A 19,466-nucleotide genomic window follows, 5' to 3' on the forward strand; every position below is an offset into this window, starting at 1 on the left:
AAGGTTTTCAATCGTCATAGCTGTTATTTACTCATTCGAGTCATGGAAAGATACATTATCATTTTACCGAGATCGAAGTTCAATGATAAGATTATTTTGAGAAATGCAGCTGTCAACTATTCATCAAGATCTTTCGACTTGGTGCCATTACATTCTTTCTTGCGGGACCATGTTAAGCCTTTTGTTTATTTTAACAAACCATAAACTGTTGACTATCTCAAAGCAAACATCGTTCGATTATCTTTTGTAGTTTTCATTTTATAGTAAAGTTCTATGGCTCTTATTGGGAAACCAGAAACTGCCAACTGTACCCACTCAATAATTGTTGCAAATAGAGTATTATACCATACTATTCCTTTAAAACAAAGATTGATACGCGTTAAAAAACGGAGCCTCAATCAACAAATTAGTATCCTTGATTTTCGTCTTATTATGGTCGAACACCCTGTATACATGTTCGGCAACCTCTAGCAAAAATTTTAATGAGCGATAGTAGAGGCCAAAATAAGACGAAAATCAAGAATACTAATTTGTTGATGGAAGCTTCGTTAAAAAGTTATTAACAATTAAATTCAAAAATTTCAAATCGTTCTGGAAAAATTATTTTCGGTTGCGGGGGTCAACTACAATCATTTTTGGTGAGTACACATACCTCCGAAATCCTATCTACTTTCGAGAAAAAAAATCGAGTAGGTGCTGAAATTTTCCGGCGAAAAAAAATTTTTCAAATCGTTCTAAAAAAATTATTTTCGGTTGCGGGGATCAATTACAATCATTTTTTATCATTACACATACCTCCGAAATTGTACGCACTTTCGAGAAAAAAATTCCTTACTGAAAATCCAATTAGGTGCCGAAATTTTTCAACGGAGAAAAAAAATTGCAAATCGTTGTGGAAAAATTATTTTCGGTTGCGGGGGTCAATTAAAATCAGTTTTTGTCATTAGACATACCCACGAAATCCTGCCCACTTTCGAGAAAAAAAATAGAGAAGGTGTGAAATTATTCGAGAAAATTAAAAAATTGCAAATCGTTCTGGAAAAATTATTTTCGGTTGTAGGGTTCAATTACAGTCATTTTTGGTGAATAGACATACCCTCGAAATCTTGCGCATTTTTGAGAAAAAAATTCAGTAAGGGCGGCACTTTAAACGTTAATAACTTTTTAACGAAGCTTCCATCAACAAATTGGTATTCTTGATTTTCGTCTTATTTTGGCCTCTACTATCGCTCATTGAAATTTTTGCTAGAGGTGGCCGAACACCCTGTATATTAATAAGATCACCACGGGGGCGAACCGCCCCCTCCTTCCACTAGCTACCTGCTATTAGTATTTGGAATTTTATTTTTAACGTCCACTAGAATAGTAATTAAGTTTAGGTTGGGCACAAGTGCTTAAACGCTTCGTCCATCGCAATGTTGCGCGAAAACACAGAGTCCGCGAAATTAAATATCCGGAATATTACATGAACGAAGACAGTTACGGAGGGCATAATGATGCAACGCAATTGGCGAACGCATACGTAAACTTTTTATCTATCTACGAGGCGTTCCACGGCGTAAAAATCACAGCTTGTCGTTTAGCCTGCAAGATGTGCGAAATAGATCAAGGTTGGATCTTTTATTACCGCGAAAGTGAACAATCATTACTCGTCCAATTATGGAATTGACGCATCGTAATAGAAAATCGAACGACACTATCCGATCCGGAGTATCGATAGTAATTGTGATCTATCTGGTTGATGCAAAAATTCTGCAAACTTAAAATCGAAACTGAGTTTTTAAAAATACCTTGCACTTGGAATGAAACTGTATGCACATTGTTATTGTACAGAATGTTCCGTCTAACTTGAACATCTGCGATGTCTTATTTTTTCTTTTGAATAATTGTTTATACTCTATGCAGAACGTTTACAGTTTTTTATCTAGCAAAAAGACAACAGGGAAGAATTTATGCAACAATCTATCAATTCTCACGCTTTTGTGAATGAAACATTTTCCGTGTCAGAAAAATGGCAGCTGCGTATGTTATTTGTCGTCCTCGTTGATGTTACCACGTTATTGTGTGCACAACGCTTCACATGCATTTTGCATCGGATACGTATCAAGGCTGTGCTATTACGGCCTAGAAAATATGCGTAACAGCCGTGAAATGCAAATATCGCGTTAGCTGGGACACGCAAGATGCGCTTTACACGTTTACGTTCGTGGTGATTTACTTTGCATAATACGGAAGAACTTCTGTCGCTCGAACTTGCATATCTAACCAACGTTCGACTTTACGACCGCTGTTTAACCGAGAAATATTAATTAATCCTCGATTCGTGTATTGGAAAGTGTCTCGTTGGACCAAACGATCGAGGTTCTACGGTACACTCGATGTTATATATAACATTTAGCACAGCGATTGAATTTGAACAGAATCCAGAAGACACAAGTATGAAGGACACCCTCGACCAAGCAGATGCTTTTAAGGTGGTTCTAAGAATGGACGAAACCTTGCCAGACGATGGTCCACCGATTGATAAATGCGATTGCCCTGTGCGAAAACGTCGTACGTGCACGAACCCGATTTTAAACTATTTTTTCTCTGTTTATAATTTTACAATTTACTTCGTAGCACGTGTTCCAGTTCTTCGTGGCTCGAAATGGAATCAGTTCGCGCGGGACGCTGATAAAACGTTGCTCGATAGGGACGAACGGTGGCAACCGCTCAGCGAGGAGATAGATTTCTCAGGAACTGATTTGGAACGACAGGAAGAACTACGAAAATTAACTAAACCGTTTCTGCACGATTTGCACGCGTGGTACTCGAGGAACAAACCAACGAAACTCATTTTACCTATCAGATCACAGGGGTAGGAGATCAAACTTGAAAGACATTTCCCTATTTATCCTACCAATTCTTTGAAATGAAAATTTGCAATTACAAATTGATCGAAATAAGGAGTAAATTGGAAACAGTTTTAGTTTTTGGGTCTTTGTCAAAAGCATGAATTCGTTATATTACAAAAATAACTGCGGTATAAAAATTATTGTTATTATGAATATTTAAAATAAACTCGAGATATTTATTTTGAAAGTGGTTGTTATTTTCGTGTATTGGAAAACGACGATTCATACAAATTGTACAGAAATAGGTTGAAATGATATACCTTGTGCCAAGAAGAAGCGTTATCGTAGTAGATAGTAAATCAGTAGCACGATAGGCATAAAACGTATTGCACAAATCTGTCACAGTTTTCAGTCGACAACGATTTATATATGAAGCCGTTAATGCAGTCAAATATACTATGACAATTACATAGTTGAACGAAAGTAAAGGCACAAATGATCATAATTACGAAAAGAATTGAACTGCACGATACCTTGATCCATAAACTATTATTGTATACGCCCCAGTTTATTATGCAACAAGTATCAATAATATAAATCATTTTTGATCGACCCATAAACTAAGTGAATCTAAAATTTGTATTTGTTAGTCACGAATAAAATTTATTGACTCTAATCATATAAAGATTTTGAAGAATATTGAAGAGTATAGTTGTTATTTTAAGATACAGAAAACGGAACCCACGATAGTCGGTTATTCAATCATTTAAGCAACGAACCGAGCAAATTTTCAATCAATAGAAAGTGGCGATTTCCTGGGTATACGATAATGACAACTAAAAATAGAAAGATAATACTAAACTTACATAATGTTGGTCAATCGTATATTGAAATTGCAATCATAACGAATAAAATTCGTTTCACTCTAAAGAATGCTATAAAACAATTTAAATATCTACCACGTGTCGAGAATTTGGTAAAAATATGTAAAATACCAATGCCTATACAGTATGACTTAAATTTAATAAAATAGCTTATCGATTTTCTGAAAATAAGCAGTTATCTTGATTCAAATATAGTACAGTCTCTATAATCCGACACGTTTAGTAATCTGGCGCTCAGTGGTTGGTTTCATGTTTACAACTTCTCATTATAAAGCAAAACAAGTTCTTCATTTTTAGTGTAAAATACCACTTGTTCATTCATTCATTCATTTTATTCTCTTTTTCGTTTCAATGAGTTTTTTTTATTATTCCTTGATTATGTGTTTAAGAAATGAGAGACTGACGATTAGAATATTACTAAATATTACATAGGGCAATATTTCACTATGTAAACTGTTACAGGTGTATTCATAAGAACAAGGTCTCGCTTCTGGTGTTGTGCAACCGCGCTACCCATCACTAATTGCATTTTTAAGCGTTGAAATATATTTCTAAAAATGTACCCTTCTAATGGAAAGCTTTCAATTTTTCGGTTTAATAGTTTGTTTATATAACCCTTCAAGGGGGGTGGAGCGCCCAATTTTGAACATGGAATCACATCATAGAACAATTTCAATTCCAACGAGTTTTAAATTTGTTAAGCAAGAGTATAATTTCGCTGTTAGCATGGTCTCTAGACAGTTAACGTTGCACATATAATATATTACGCCGTGAAATTAATCATGAACTCACGCCTATTAAATTACGCCTTGTATACGTATGATACGGTTACATTTCATTTTCACATGATGTTTGCAAATTCCAGAAACAGCGCGGGGATCTTGTTAGCGAAAACTGTGTTGTACGACTATCCGAAATACTACTGGAAGTTTGCTCTTTTCTATTATTAGCTCATATTGATCGCGTGAAAAGGAAAATACGTTCGTAAAATGTATGCAAAAAGCAAAACTCGTATTTAAATTAGTAAAATATCGTCGATGTGTATAATTAGATGCGTGTAGCATTTCTCGCGTGTCACATTGCACTTGCGTATTGTATGTATGTATATCACAGTACGTTTATCAATGAATCGATGTTGGCGATTAAGCTTACATACACGTGTCTCCCTTCGATCCAGATCATTTTACTGAAAATTGTTCACGGACATTTTAATTTGTTAACACGCTCGTTTTTGTACGGTGAATGTTACTGCGAACAATGACTGTTAACATCATTATTTTGCAATCGTTCCAATGATGTACATGTCGCAATAATTTTACATGCAATAAAGCATATCACCGGAAATCTTATTGTTGTTTGTGTAATGACGATAATAGAAAAGTCATGCTCGCAATTATCGGTATCAGAGAAGCTGAAGATATTAAACTCGGTGTCGGTCACTATTCTTAATGTTGATAACGGTTCAAACTTTTTATTGATCGTTAACGTAATTGATTGACGTTTCGAACTCGTGAATCGCGACGTCATATGGTAGCTGTAATATCTCGCCTAGAATTTCATCATACGGTTCTTCCCACGTGCTCGCTGGACGCGCACGATTGTACGCGGAAATCGCGCCTGTATAGTAAATATTAATACAGATAGTACGATAGATACGCAGATAACTTCTGCGTTTACTTTATTAACTCTGTAATGGCACCCTCCTTTTTCAAATATTCAAGAAAAATTAAAGAACCTTCTTATTTGCAACTATCTTGCTGCACAGTAACCATGATTGGTATCCTACAGGAAAAATTGTACTTAATGACATACAATGAATAATACAAAATGATTTCAAGAATTTACATTTATGACGTAAGCTTTCAGAAAAAAATGTCACTTAAACGAATATTCAAAAAATTATATGTATTTAAGCCGCCTGTTCCTGCTGTTGCTAAACGCTTCGTTAATAATTCAAAAGGTGATAGACCAATTTTCGCGGGAAATGTTCACATTGGGCGGCCATTGTGTAGCGTGGCATGGTGTCGGCGTATGACCATACTAGTAGAACAGAGTGGGAAAATGCCTAAGTTTCAAAACTTCGTTTCGATATTCTTCGTTTAAATACTACAAATATATGAATACTTTCTTATTCGAGTAATAATATTTTAATAATGATATTCGGATATTCAAATATTCAATGTTTATTTGTAGTATTCGAGTACCTGTACAATATTCCCATTCTTAGTTATAACGTAAGAATAATCCCATTCTTAGTTATAACGTAAGTTCAATTACTAGTTTCTATTTAACAATTTCAGAATTTAATAGTAAAAGACGAGAAATAAATAATTGTTTATGTACTTCGGCGACAAAGTTCATCGCGTAGCTAGAAGTAATTTAAAATCGTCAAAAATATTACAAGCGGGATTCGATCGAAGGTCGGGTTAGGCTCTCGACCTCTGGTGGTCATCCGGCGAACCGCTATGGACGCTCTTCCGGGGCAAAATCTTTCAGTTTATTCTTGAACGGCGTGCGTCTGAACGGCAGTCTCGTTTGGTCGGTGTTCGCGGCGGTATGCGCCGGTACGTGTAGCTCGGTGCTGTGAACTTTTTTTTTGTCGCATATACATTGCGATAAACTCGTCGATCATTGTGACACCGAACGTACCGGCGTTTGCCAGAAACGGAATCCATCCGTTCGCACCACGTTGTTTTCTTTTTCACCGTAAACAAGCAGTTTCTATACACCGCATCACAGGTAAGCACAACTTCGGTTTACAAGTTGAAATCCGCTATTGGACGTCCACCCCGTCCGGTACTATTTAAAGTTCCGTACACTCGATTTCAATTACAAAATAAAAAGGTAACGGTCTTCGAGCGGTAACTAAAACCACGCTTTATCGATATCTCAATTTCGTTTCAACGTAAATCGTCGAAGCTTATCGATAGCAATAAATTAAATTCAGGTGTTTGTAACTGCGAGTGTGACTTACCGCGATAATTAATTGTGTAACTAACCATCTGTGTTAGTCATGCGGTGTAATAACGTTGTCACTTTGGCTCTTCGAGTGTTTAAAAATTTGCCATACTGTACGAAGCACGATGGATACAACTGATAAAGTATTCCGTCGTGAACGGTAGCGGTATATTTTCGTACGCGCACAGGATGCCGTTCTGGTTTTAGTATTATCCGTCATTTACAATTCTATCGGTTCTCTTTGTGCTTTTCTTCGAATCCCGATTGTCAGCAGCGCGTATTTTAGAAATCTTTTGTGCGCGTGGTTGACCAGCTGCATTCGAATGCTATTCGCGGCGAATCCTACGTACCATTGACGAAGAAGGTAAGGACAAAATTCGGAGAAAGGAAACGTGGTTGTCATTCTGTAGAAATGCCGTTTCGGAACTTTGAAGTTTCAACGTTACGAAATAAATTTCCTCGACTTCCACGAACAACCATATTGTAGAAATAGTTATAACCGACGATAAGGTTTAGTCAGTGGACAATTTCGACAAATTCTTCCCAAGAATATCCTGATTCATTTGACAAATTTAGTACGTAGAAAATAATCTATGTTTCATTAGTACAGTCACGCCGCCGCGAGCACGTGGTGCTAAGTTTGTATAGACGCGACTTGTATGGTTCGTGATGGCGGTTCCTTCGCAAGTAGGATTGCATGATGTAACTTCGCATCGATATTTCGGACCTGTATATCGAAACTACGACTCTATGTAGGTGAATTCGTTCATTGCACCGTCTGACACGGGAATCGATTTTCCTTGTAATTAATTCTGTTTGTCTGCCAGCATTTTTTGTCGTATTTAAATTTTCTCTCCTTTATCGCGTTTAAAAGAACAGGCTGCACAAAACGCTGTAGTTATTTAACCTGACAACACGAAGTTCTGTAATGCTGTCGGTTTCCCATTATCGCCTGACGACAAAAATACAAAGGTGTAACGATTAACGTAAGAAACTAGTGCGCAAGTTGCATCATGTTAACGTAATGGTTGAACTCAAATGTAATCATTAAAGACCCGGTTTTTGCATTACATTAGGAATACAACTTTATATTGGCTTTTTACTCTATTTTGAAGGTTTCAAAACTTCATTTCAGTTACCTGTAGAATAATTAGTAACAAGTGATGATGCAACATTTTTAATTTTGAAATTCCAAAAATTTTAATCAGACTTGTCAGATCGCTTTAATTTTATATTTATCGTGCACTTATTAAAGTGAATCGCAGAATTTCGAAAGAATTGGAAACGTTGTAAATATTTCTAGTTTTGAATTATACTTGCGATGTTGCCAAATTACTTCGGCAGATGTATTCAAATGGGAACAATTCTTGGAACGCAAAGAGCCCCGTCTCAATCCAGTTTCAGAATAGAATGGAAGGGCTCGGTCAACCGTCTAAGCCACATGAACCTTTTAAAGTGGTCGGGACGTTACCTCCCAAAATCCTCCAGGCCAGCGTTTCTCAAACTTCACCTTCCTACCTAGGGTAGAATTAAATTAAATTAGCTCAAACATTTCCTACGTTGTTTACCAGAAAAAAATGCTCAAATAATATATTTATATTTTTGTTGCAACTCTCGTCAATTCATGATTTTCAGTTTGAGAAAAACTGCTCTAGGCTGCTATAAATATTTTTAAAAATTTAACATTGTAGTATTTCTGAAAATTTCATCCGGAATATTGGAAAAGATTTTTTTAGAATAATCGCGAGATAATTATAAATCGAATCTAAGTAGATATGGAACGCTTTGAATTTGAAGTGAAACCAGTTGACATGCTGGTCAGAGGCAAAACTACCCAAGAATCTCTACAGTTTACACGGTATGAATAATTTCATTGGCCTTGTAGTCACTACGAACTTATCGCACATAACTGTACCGACTGAATTTCCTTATTACGTATTCACGTAACGGAGTGATTTATGCATCGAAATGTTACCAAGCATCTCGTTTAATTAATATTTGTATGTAAGCATTTCATTCATCTTGGCCTTCTTTCCTGTTTTTCGGGAGATACTCAATGTCCAAACTGTTATGAAATAAACATCTACTAATATATATTTATCACAATTAATTTAAGGCCGCTAAGCTTTGTGCTTGGTAAGGCTATTACAATCGGTTGTTACTAGGTGAATTATGAAACAGATAATAACGAGGCTGTCACGATAAAACGAACAAAATTAATTGACGGCAAAGATTAATTGTTTTATACAAAATTGTTTTCTTTCTTTCGCGAATTGATCAGACAAATAAACCTTGACACCCGTGGCAACGAACTAGGAAACCTAGTTTCAAAGTTGGCCTACTTTTCAAACATATTTAGCGAGATCGATCAAACTGCAACGCAAATTACTTTAAAAATGCATCACGTGCACGTCTATTAAGTGCCTATAGCCAAGATCATAAACACGCACGATTAAAACGTTTCTTAAAACTTGACGAGATCGATCAATTCTAGGGATACTCTGATGGACTTAAAAAATTACATATAAATACAATTTCCGTAAAACAATAGACGAATCAAACGGCTAGCAATCGATATTTCGAGAACCGTGAATAACTTTCCAAGGAATCTATATACTTTATTCGGTAATTACTTATACAAAGAATTCCCAAACTTTACCTATTTTTAGATAATTTAAGATAGTGTCTTCCTCTAAGCATTTACATTAAAGGCGTTAATCTTATCAATCTTATCTATTCTGCCATTCGTAGAGCATTATTTTAAATACGTCCATTATATCGATAATGTATAGATGGATTATCGAAGTGATAAGTCACACGTGTATAGCGTTCGTAGCTTTGGCTTTATAACTATGTATGCCTGCATTAAATTCCATCCATATGACGATTCATACAATTACATCTCGACAACCCCTAACGTAAATAAATACTCAATATCCGGTAGTTTCTACAGTAAAGTTACGAATAATTGCACTTAAATTTCATACCAAAAAACTAAATTGGTTGCAAAGCTGGTGAAACTTAGATTAAAGATGTTTCTTGAGACACATTGATGCACGTCCGTTGACACAGGTCAACAAAACAATTGTATCGATAAGAACTTCCGTCGACAAGGAATTATCGTAAATTATTGTCAGTAACTATATTTCCAATGACTCGTGAATCTCGTGATACTCGAGCCTGCGGCTCGGTAGCAATAACATTATCTTCTTATTTGTAAACACACCTAGATATGAATTAAATAAACAATTTCGGTATTTTCCACTCTCTGCAATTCTCTGCTTACAGAGTGATCAAATCTTCAAAGATTTTCTCTCTAAGATTAGTCAAGAATTTGTTCATTAACCCTCTGACGACAGACGCTGGGCAATCGATGACCTGTTCGTTACCACTGTGTTTATTTCAGAGTCGCGTCGCGTTCTGTTTACCTTGTTACTTTTTTCTCTCCCTGTACATTCTTCGCGTCGAAATGCTCGAACTGTGTTTCCGTGTTGACAGTTCAGAACATAAGAATCTTGTTTGGCTTAGCTTGTACGATTCCCTAACGAAAAGGCGCGCAATTTTTAAATCCGCCCTAAGGAATTCGAAACTAGAAGTTTAACAATTCCCATACATTTTGAAACCCATCGAGGATCGAAATAATGGTGCGAACGGAATGCAAGGATCTGACTTACAACTCCCAATTAGCGTACAGAAGTAATTTTGCTGTGAAACAGATTTCACACAGGATTCTACTGTGTGTGCAAGTATTGCGGCGGTTCGTAGTCCGAGGGTTAAGTGCAATTAAGAAAAGGTTAACTCTGAAAGTTGAACGACCTAATTTTCAACTTAACACTCACCCCGGTAATTGTAGCCTCAACGAGGATAGATTAAGGATTAATTCCAATGTGGATTGCGAGAATCGACAGTATAAACGCCTATGATAGTTAGTCTTATCTGATTTTATGCCAGTCGGTGGCGGCTGAGAATAAAGAAAAAATTCAGAAGCGGTATTTCGCCGCTTGTGGCTCGCTATCAATGTAAGAGCAAACACCGCGATTACATAATGTTCTTTATATATTTCATTTACTCGAGACAGGTGCGCAAGAGACCGCGAGTACTCGTCGCCGTGATGACTGGTTTGACGCGTACGTGCTTAGAAATTACCACCTTAACCATATTTCATATTCTTGTGTGGAACTGTATCGCGTTACAGTGTAATAATGATCAAGGTCGATTGTTTTAATGATACCACCGACACTATCGAATTTGCAATATATTCTCACATCTCAAGCGACAAGCAAATGAAATTAAATCGTTAAGGCTGGATCGCTTGCAGCTCGGACGCGGTCGCGTGAAACATTCAATTATACACTCGAGTTATGTTCTGTGATTCTAACCTTTTCGGTCACCCTTTAACGAGGATAAACAGAAAACGAATGAATAAATAGAAGTTTTCATTTTTTCTTTTGAAGTTTAAATTAATGAATCATTGTATATACAGGGTGTTCGGCCATACCTTGGAAAAATTTTAATGGGTGATTCTAGAGGCCAAAATAAGAGGAAAATCAAGAATACCAATTTGTTGATGGAGGCTTCGTTAAAAAGTTATTAACGTTTAAAATTCCGTCAGTACTGAATTTTTTTCTCGAAAATGCGCAAGATTTCGGGGGTATGTCTATTCACCAAAAATTATTGCAATTGACCCCCGCAACCGAAAATAATTTTTCCAAAACGATTTGAAATTTTTTTTTCCCGTTGAAAAATTTCACACCTCGAATTTTTTTCTAGAAAATGCGCAAGATTTCGGGGGTATGTCTATTCACCAAAAATGATTGTAATTGACCCCCGCAACCGAAAATAATTTTTCCAGAACGATTTGAAATTTTTGAATTTAATTATTAATAAGCCTCCATCAACAAATTGGTATTCTCGATTTTCGTTTTATTTTGGCCTCTAGAATCCCCCATTAAAATTTTTCCCAGGGGTAGCCGAACACCCTGTATAATAATTACAGTATTTTCGTATCTACATCAGGAAGTACAAAAATAAAAATAGGGCGAAACAAGTTCTGTTTTTGAATTGATAATATACAACGTTAACATTCTCGATCGAACGTTAGAATTTTTTCTTTAATCTCGAGCTAAAAACTATGGCTATGAATTTGTTGTTATTTTGTAATTACCCTGTATACTTGTAGCCATAGATCGCAGCACGACGGGGAAGATTATTGACACACTACGTAACGTTATATCTTAAATTCTCGATTCTTATAATTTTTTTCTTCGGATCGTTCGTACTGATGCAATTTCGTAATTCCGCAGAAACCGTCTTTATTAGTAATTCCAGCAACGAAGTGCACAATAACTGAAAGGAATAATAATTCGTATGAACCTAATTGGCACTTCTGCGACGAATGCAATTACGTTATTGTATTGTTCAACGTGGCGCCTCGGGTCGTTTTCGAACGCAGTCACGATCGCACACGAAGAATAGCCAAGCACGTGTGTTTTTACGGCACCATGCCAGTTATTTTACGTTTGCAAGCCACAACTTCGATTTATGCCAATTTTTTACAGGTTGAAAAGACGTAGTTGTTCTATTACTATAATATAAACATAAAATAACTTACGATTTAATCTCGTACCGTTTCAGTTGTTTTGTGCAAAGCGAGACAATACGTTTATCTTACGAAGAAACGTTGAAGCGGTTCAGATTGCCGAGTAGAGAGCGATCAACGGCAACACGGATTATCTAAAACAGATAGTTTCCAGTTTACGATATTGACCTTTGTGCCAATGCAAGGACAATGGCAAGTTTCAAGTACAAATATCTGTCGTGCAATAAATATATTAGGTTTCTGACAAAGTACGACAGTAACGAATAATTTCGAAATATACCATAGATAAGAGCACAAGCGATACAGAAACTCGCGTAGTTAATGTTTCTCCTACTAGTGCGCAGACTTCCCGCATGATAAATGCGTGATTTACATGTAATTTGACCAGATGTCGCGAGTCGAAGTTGCCCTACCGGGTTCACGCGTCGTCGCCTTAACCATGAACGATCAATGACGAATAAGATTTCAATCGAATATCCTGACAAGTATTAATCAATAAATCGTTCGTTATGATTGGTGAAAATTTAAGTATGATTGATATATAACTTCTGCAGTCGCTTATCGAATACAAGATAGAAAATGTTATTCGTTTCCGTAATCGCGAAATGTTATTGGGTCCAGATAATGCTGAAAATTCCAAGACTGTTTTGTACTATATTTAGATGCTGCGCACGTATCCATTAGGTACGATCGATGATTGTCAGATGTCTACACGAACACATTTTCTTTTTAATTATCGCGTGCTGTCGTTTATTAACTCGTAATAATTAGCTCGTAAATAATAAAATATTGAAGACGGATATTTCCATGCATTTTTTAACCTTTCAAGAAAACTGCCAAGTACTGGATTTTTAATTATGTAAGAAGAATCCCCAAATAAACGAATTTACGTAATGCTACACCAAAATAAATGTCTAAGTTTAACTAGCTGCCATTCGAGATTTGAGACTTTTCTTAAATTTCCCGCTTTAATACTCTAATTATAGAGTCGAAAGTCGGTAAACGGGTCAGAGTACTGAACGATGGATCGCATACTTCATGAATCTATTGACAAGATACCATTATATTTTCCTTTTTAACGTCATTGAGAAATATCATCGAAAAGCGAGATAGATTTCAATGTTGTGCTTTGTGCATGTTCACGAAAAAAGACGAGACAACTGAGGTTAACAGTACCATTCTTTGTTCGACGAGAACAACGAAGCGCATTTTAACAATAAAAAATTAGGAAACAAAGAGTCTTTCATTGATCGCAGTGACAAATTATCCAATGGCTAATTGTCGAAGGAACTATTTACGGACAATGTTAAATAATAGTATATTTATATTATTGTAATATGGAATGCGTTTCGTATTTTTTAAACGTCATCTTTTACATCGTTAATTACGTATTTCGTAGATCCACTGATTATAAGTAATGTCAATTATATAAAATTGTGCGTGATGAGTTTAGTCTAGTGATTTTTTTGTTAGAAAAAATATACAGTGGTATTAATGCGTATGTACGGTCTCAAAGGTTGGGGTCGTGACTTGAAAGCATCAAACTCCAAGTATTGAACTATGAGATCTCTACATACACTTTATAATATCATTATTTCAATTTCTCAAGCGCACATTGAGGTTAACATGTCATCAACTATAATGTTATATAAACATTTTTTCTAGCGAGGGTAGGAACCAAAATGTCACTCTGCGAAAATTGTAGACACAAGAAAATTAATTGGAGTCCATCATGCAACAACTATGCGACTATGATTAACTTTTTGAAGAGACGAGTCGGAATATTCCTTGCTGCATACTTTATCAATCGTGTTTAGAATTTGAAACCAGTTAGATTAATTATCGAAGTTATTTTTATTGATGATAATTTTGAAACCTAATACACCCATGCGTCATTATGTGGCTTTTTGCTATAATGGTCGTTTGCAACACTGTGTATACGTATTAATAAATAAATCCAATGTGATAAAAGCTGTTCGTTTACAGAGAATGTCATTTCTGATTTGGTGTGATTTTAAACATTATTGTGTTCTATGTCATTGAACTTATCTTTAACCAAGTTTCATATGATGCACAGAAAAATTGTACACATTAAACAGCTAACATTGTATATTTAAAAAAAGATCTAAATTAATAAAATAAGCGACAATTTTGTCATAAATGAGATGCATTGATAAAGTGTGCCTTCAAGTTTATTGACACTGAGATTTCACCATTCAAATGTCTAGCCACCTAGGTAGACGTCTAACGGTTCAAGAAAATGATTGCAGTTTTGCACCGACCATGTTATGTTAGTATAATGATAATATTGCAAAAATAGCCACAACAAATAGGTCAAAATGTAATATATTACAATTGTTCGATTCGAAACGTTACCTTTCTATTATTATTCGAACAAATGAAAAATAAATTAAGCAAATCGCTATCAGTGCAACCAAAACTTTAATTATAGCTACTGTTGACCGAAGTTACTGCACGTGGGCTCTGTTTACATTGTTGTAAGGATAGTTGCTAATGGAAACATCGTTTACATAATTATAGCAGTTTTTCTCACCGTTACCGATACCCGTAGTTTCGCAATGTGCACATTTATTACTTGCAGACCCGCAATTCGCAAGGCCAAAGTCTTAAAGTTGAACGCAGTCTCTCAATATGTTCTGTTTTACGTAACCGATGCCAAAGGGGTATCTTGACGAAGTTAGATTATGCACGGTTTATCGACGGATATAGCAATATGTATAAGGTAATGAGAAACGTAATGTTCGATGAACGAGAATTTATCAGGCCACTAGCTAAGTATCTTATTACAGTAATGTACCCCAAGTACGGCGCACTTTCTGTTCACGGAAATAAATTGAATTCTTTCTGTTCCACGTGGGATTTCCTTCCTATACTTTACTGGAAATGTTTTTACTCGAAATTAAAATTCATTTGTGCGAGTGCATTACATGCTATGTTAATTGTCTTATGCAAATTCGCGGCTCGAAACCTATTTTTTACTTGATATATGCGTTGGAGCTATCCGTGAATAAATAATTTCCACCTATCAATCAATGGCAACCATCGAGTTAGATTGATGCCTTCGCAGGCGCGACAACAATTAACACGTGATGATTTTAATCGACGCCTCGGGTATATTGCTACAAAGTCAATTACAAAAATGTCTACGTTTAATATGCTTTAATTAAATTGCCTGCACAGTGTAATTGATTAACGAATCAATGTTTTGATAACAACGATACGTATAATTATACGTTGTAAATCAAAGTGTAGCTATTAAAAGGCTACAATGATAATAATATGTAAGACAAAAGTTATAGTACTGTTTATCAGTCGCTTTATCAGTCACTGCAGTATTTAACAATAGATTGGGTAGATACATAGTACTCGAATTATTGTAAATCATTTTAAATCTATATCCCTCATTTTTTTATTTATATTATCGCTGTTGTTTAAAGAAGTCGATTTCCTTCTTGTTGCAGATCATTCATCTTAGATACAGAAAACCACAAACACAACAAAATGGTATGTTTCGATAAAATTATATAATAATAATAATCATCTTTATTTGATAAATTTTTGTGAAATTGTATTTAAATGCTTTTATTGCAGGATAACAAACCGCCTACGGAAATGGACACTTTCTTGCCCCAAGATGGGTCTAACATGAAAGATGGCGTATTAACCAAGTAAGATTTATTAATTTTATCTGTTACGTACTATTTTCAGAAATTCAAATTTTAATATGACGAATGTTAATGCTTTATGTTCATTGCAGATACAAAGTACAAGTTGTTCCACGAGATGTGGAAGCAGCACAAGGAGACGGGAAGATTTTCGATCCCTTTAGCGAACGAAAAGTTGATAATCCAACGACGTAAGCATGCGATCGATATAGTAAATTGATGCCTATTTTAGAACGTATCTGACCTTCGCATCTTTATTTGTGCCGATTATCTTTTTCGATAGTCCGTAATGAACGTTTCCATTAATTCTAAATCGATTTACATACACACCTATGTTCGTATGTACGACAAAACAATTAGAGTTTCTAATTGTAGGATCTCGTTTTATATTAACGTCCTGTTTTAAATCGAAAGAAGTTCTTGGCTTGATCCAAGTCACCCATAGATATTAATATCAATCATAAATGTGGAAAAGTCATCATCAATTAAAGTTTTATCTTGTTTTTATTCAGCGACTGCGACACATTAACGCATTTACTGAAAGCCTCGCTTGGGACGGGTATATTGTCCATGCCAATGGCTTTTAAAAATGCTGGTCTCCTCGTTGGTGTATTTGCAACGATTCTTGTGGCATTTGTCTGCACACATTGCGCATATATTTTGGTAAATAAGCGTCAGGATATTAAATACAACGATTAAGATACTAATTGAACGCCTGACCGAATAATATTAATAAAATTCGTAATACTTTAGGTAAAATGCGCGCACGTTCTTTATCACAAAACGCGGCGCACAGAAATGAGCTTCGCCGACGTAGCCGAAGTAGCGTTTGCTACGGGGCCGGAATGGACAAGGAAATTTTCAAAGCCAATGAGGTACAATTCCCAATGACAATGATATTCAAGTGTAATGTACTAACGTTAGTGATATCGTAATACGTTGAAGAAGAATTAACATGGCAAAAGCTCCAGTAAAGAATCAAACAGCACCCGCGTTTCCCCAAAAAGACAGAAAACTTGAAAAGTAGGCATGAACTTCGTTTATAAATGGCAACCATGTAATATTCAATTAATTTTGTTCGCAGGTACCTCATACAGATTAGTTTATTTGCAACGTACTTTGGCACTTGCAGTTTGTATACAGTTATCGTTGCAGCAAACTTCAAACAAATCATTGAACATTACAAAGATCCTGAGGCTGGCCAGTTTAGTATCAGGTTAATGACAGCATGTTTGCTGGTCCCTATGATACTACTCAGCTGGATACCTAACTTAAAATACCTCGCGCCTGTTTCTATGATCGCCAATATATTCATGGGAACAGGTTTAGGAATAACTTTTTATTATTTGGTCTGGGATCTCCCACCGCTATCGGATGTGCCTTTATTCGCGCCTATCGAGAACTTTCCACGGTTCTTCAGCATTACTATTTTTGCAATGGAAGCAATAGGTACTATTTACTTTACCTCGAATGTTTAATTAAGAAAGGGGAATGTTACTTAATTAGTCTCTTTCTAGGCGTTGTAATGCCACTAGAAAATAATATGAAAACACCGCAGCACTTCGTCGGTATTTGCGGCGTTCTCAACAAAGGAATGTCTGGGGTTACCCTTATATACATTTTACTGGGATTTTTGGGTTACATAAAATACCAGAGCAATACTATGGACATTATCACGTTAAATTTCCCGACGGAAGAAATGTAAGTGTTATAACAGTAAAATATTAATAATTGGCCACTTTGCACGTTTTAGAACGTAATAAAAAAAAATTATGTTATGGTAATTTAGGTGGTATATCAATCGATCTGTAATAAATACGTTGTTTCAGACCAGCCCAAATTGTCAAGATTTTAATACCTCTTGCAGTTTATTGCACGTTTGGTTTACAATTCTACGTCTGTCTTGATATTGCATGGAACAGTATAAAGCATAGATTCCAGAAAAAGCCACTATTAGCAAATTATATTTTGAGAACAGTTATGGTTACAGGCGCAGGTATGCATTCAGTTCTTTGATTGATACGTTAATAACGACTTTAATAAGAGTATCCGATGTTCGTATTATTAATAACATGTGTTTGTATGTTGCAGTTCTGTTGGCTGTGATTTTGCCAAATATCGAACCTTTCATTGGACTGATTGGTGCATTTTGCTTTTCCATTTTGGGACTTTTAATTCCCGTGTTCGTCGAAACTGTAACTTACTGGGACGTTGGTTTCGGCCCATGCCATTGGGTAGCGTTAAAGAACATCGTTATTTGTATCATTGGTCTCATGGCTTTAATATTTGGATCTCGCAGCGCGTTAATACAAATTATAGCAGCATATGGCTAAAACTGTTGCCTATACATATATAAATAGACATGTACATATTCCAGTATTCCAAACTAAAAATGTTTGGAAACCACTTCATAGAGTCTAACGTAATAAGTATCTGATAATTCTGATAGTTACGAAAGACAATCATACAAATTTTAAAATACTAAAGATTCAGAAACACCAACTGCAATAACTTCCATCAGATGTGTGGTACACGAATATTTCTATCAGAAATTTAATTGCTATTTATGTGCCTACATGAAGTGCTCTAGTAAGATGAAAAGAATTATTTGTTACAATAACAAATGTTATTTTGGTTGTTGTACAAATAAGAACTGAGAAACCGACATTCGGTGAACGGTAGTTAAAATTATGTCTACGCACAAATGATTTATAAAATACAACGAATAATGTCAGTGAAGGTTATATGAAAAAATTTAATCCTTACGAACATATCAAGTGGCAAATTAATTTGAAGGTGTAAGTAACGATTTATTTTGCTCTTAGCAGTTAATGTAAAATCAATTTTATCTTATCTGAGAAAGACATAGACTGAGAAACATTGGCAGTATTTCAATTATTTTTACATTTGAACAGTAAAATAAAAATAAGTAATTAAAATGAAAAAATATTTTATTTCGTTGACAAAGGTAGTTTAAAATTGTCTAATGCAAAATATATTTAGCGATGCCTCGAATTTATGTGATTTATTTAAAATCAAGATTGAATGATATACAAAAGTTTATTACGTCCATATTTATGCTTCTTATTTAAAAAATAGTAATCAAATGCTTTGTGTAGCTGGCTCTACAACTTAAAGAACCAAATCTTAAAGTATAACCTTCTATATTTCAAAGATAATGACATAAACTACCAGTATGTAATAAAGTATCCTTGTAATATTTGAAATCTTTATAAGAAAAATTTTCTATGTATACAAATCTATATCTACAGTAAGTTCCTGTTGCATGTTCTGTACATGTAATACAGTGTATAAAATGTTTCACTCTTCTATGTTGCATTTAATGTGAATACATATTTTCAAAATAAAAACACAACATTTTTGAAAGCAATTTTTATTTATAAACTTTTTGTAAACTTATCAACTTTTTATACACATGTTAAAAATTTTTAAGATGACAAAAATGAAAGAAATGCAATCATAAAATACAAATCATTTTACATTA

At 35.1% G+C, this 19,466-nt stretch overlaps 3 protein-coding genes across 4 annotated transcripts in view; 2 read left to right on the forward strand and 1 right to left on the reverse strand.

The window, feature by feature from the left end:
• LOC122395278 overlaps positions 1-2,861 on the forward strand; it is a 4,976-nt gene extending 2,115 nt beyond the window's left edge. The window contains 2 exon segments of the mRNA XM_043392722.1: positions 2,421-2,550; positions 2,620-2,861. Coding sequence (XP_043248657.1) covers positions 2,421-2,550; positions 2,620-2,861 — 372 coding nt within the window.
• The window catches only part of LOC122395427 (ras guanine nucleotide exchange factor B), a 19,896-nt gene extending 13,076 nt beyond the window's left edge, over positions 1-6,820 (reverse strand). Inside the window, exon 1 of the mRNA XM_043392997.1 lies at positions 6,693-6,820. The gene's annotated coding sequence lies outside the window, so the exon portion shown is untranslated. The remainder of the gene's footprint in view (positions 1-6,692) is intronic.
• LOC122395429 (proton-coupled amino acid transporter-like protein pathetic) lies at positions 6,172-19,332 on the forward strand. 2 transcript variants are annotated; one of them, XM_043392999.1, is made up of 10 exons: positions 6,172-6,457; positions 15,758-15,800; positions 15,888-15,964; positions 16,054-16,152; positions 16,474-16,624; positions 16,715-16,836; positions 17,046-17,410; positions 17,479-17,662; positions 17,791-17,957; positions 18,053-19,332. In XM_043392999.1, the coding sequence occupies exons 2-10, from the start codon at positions 15,798-15,800 to the stop codon at positions 18,292-18,294; spliced, it is 1,410 nt and encodes a 469-aa protein (XP_043248934.1). In that variant the 5' UTR covers positions 6,172-6,457; positions 15,758-15,797; the 3' UTR covers positions 18,295-19,332. The 2 variants fall into 2 exon arrangements, with proteins under 2 accessions (XP_043248934.1, XP_043248935.1); XM_043393000.1 differs by lacking the exon at positions 6,172-6,457 and adding an exon at positions 6,913-7,040.
• The last annotated feature ends 134 nt before the right edge of the window (positions 19,333-19,466 follow it).

This window comes from Colletes gigas, unplaced genomic scaffold (genome assembly GCF_013123115.1).
Source record: "Colletes gigas isolate AHSC1104 unplaced genomic scaffold, ASM1312311v1 Colletes_gigas_Sc00005, whole genome shotgun sequence".
NCBI classification, from domain to species: Eukaryota; Metazoa; Arthropoda; class Insecta; order Hymenoptera; family Colletidae; genus Colletes; species Colletes gigas.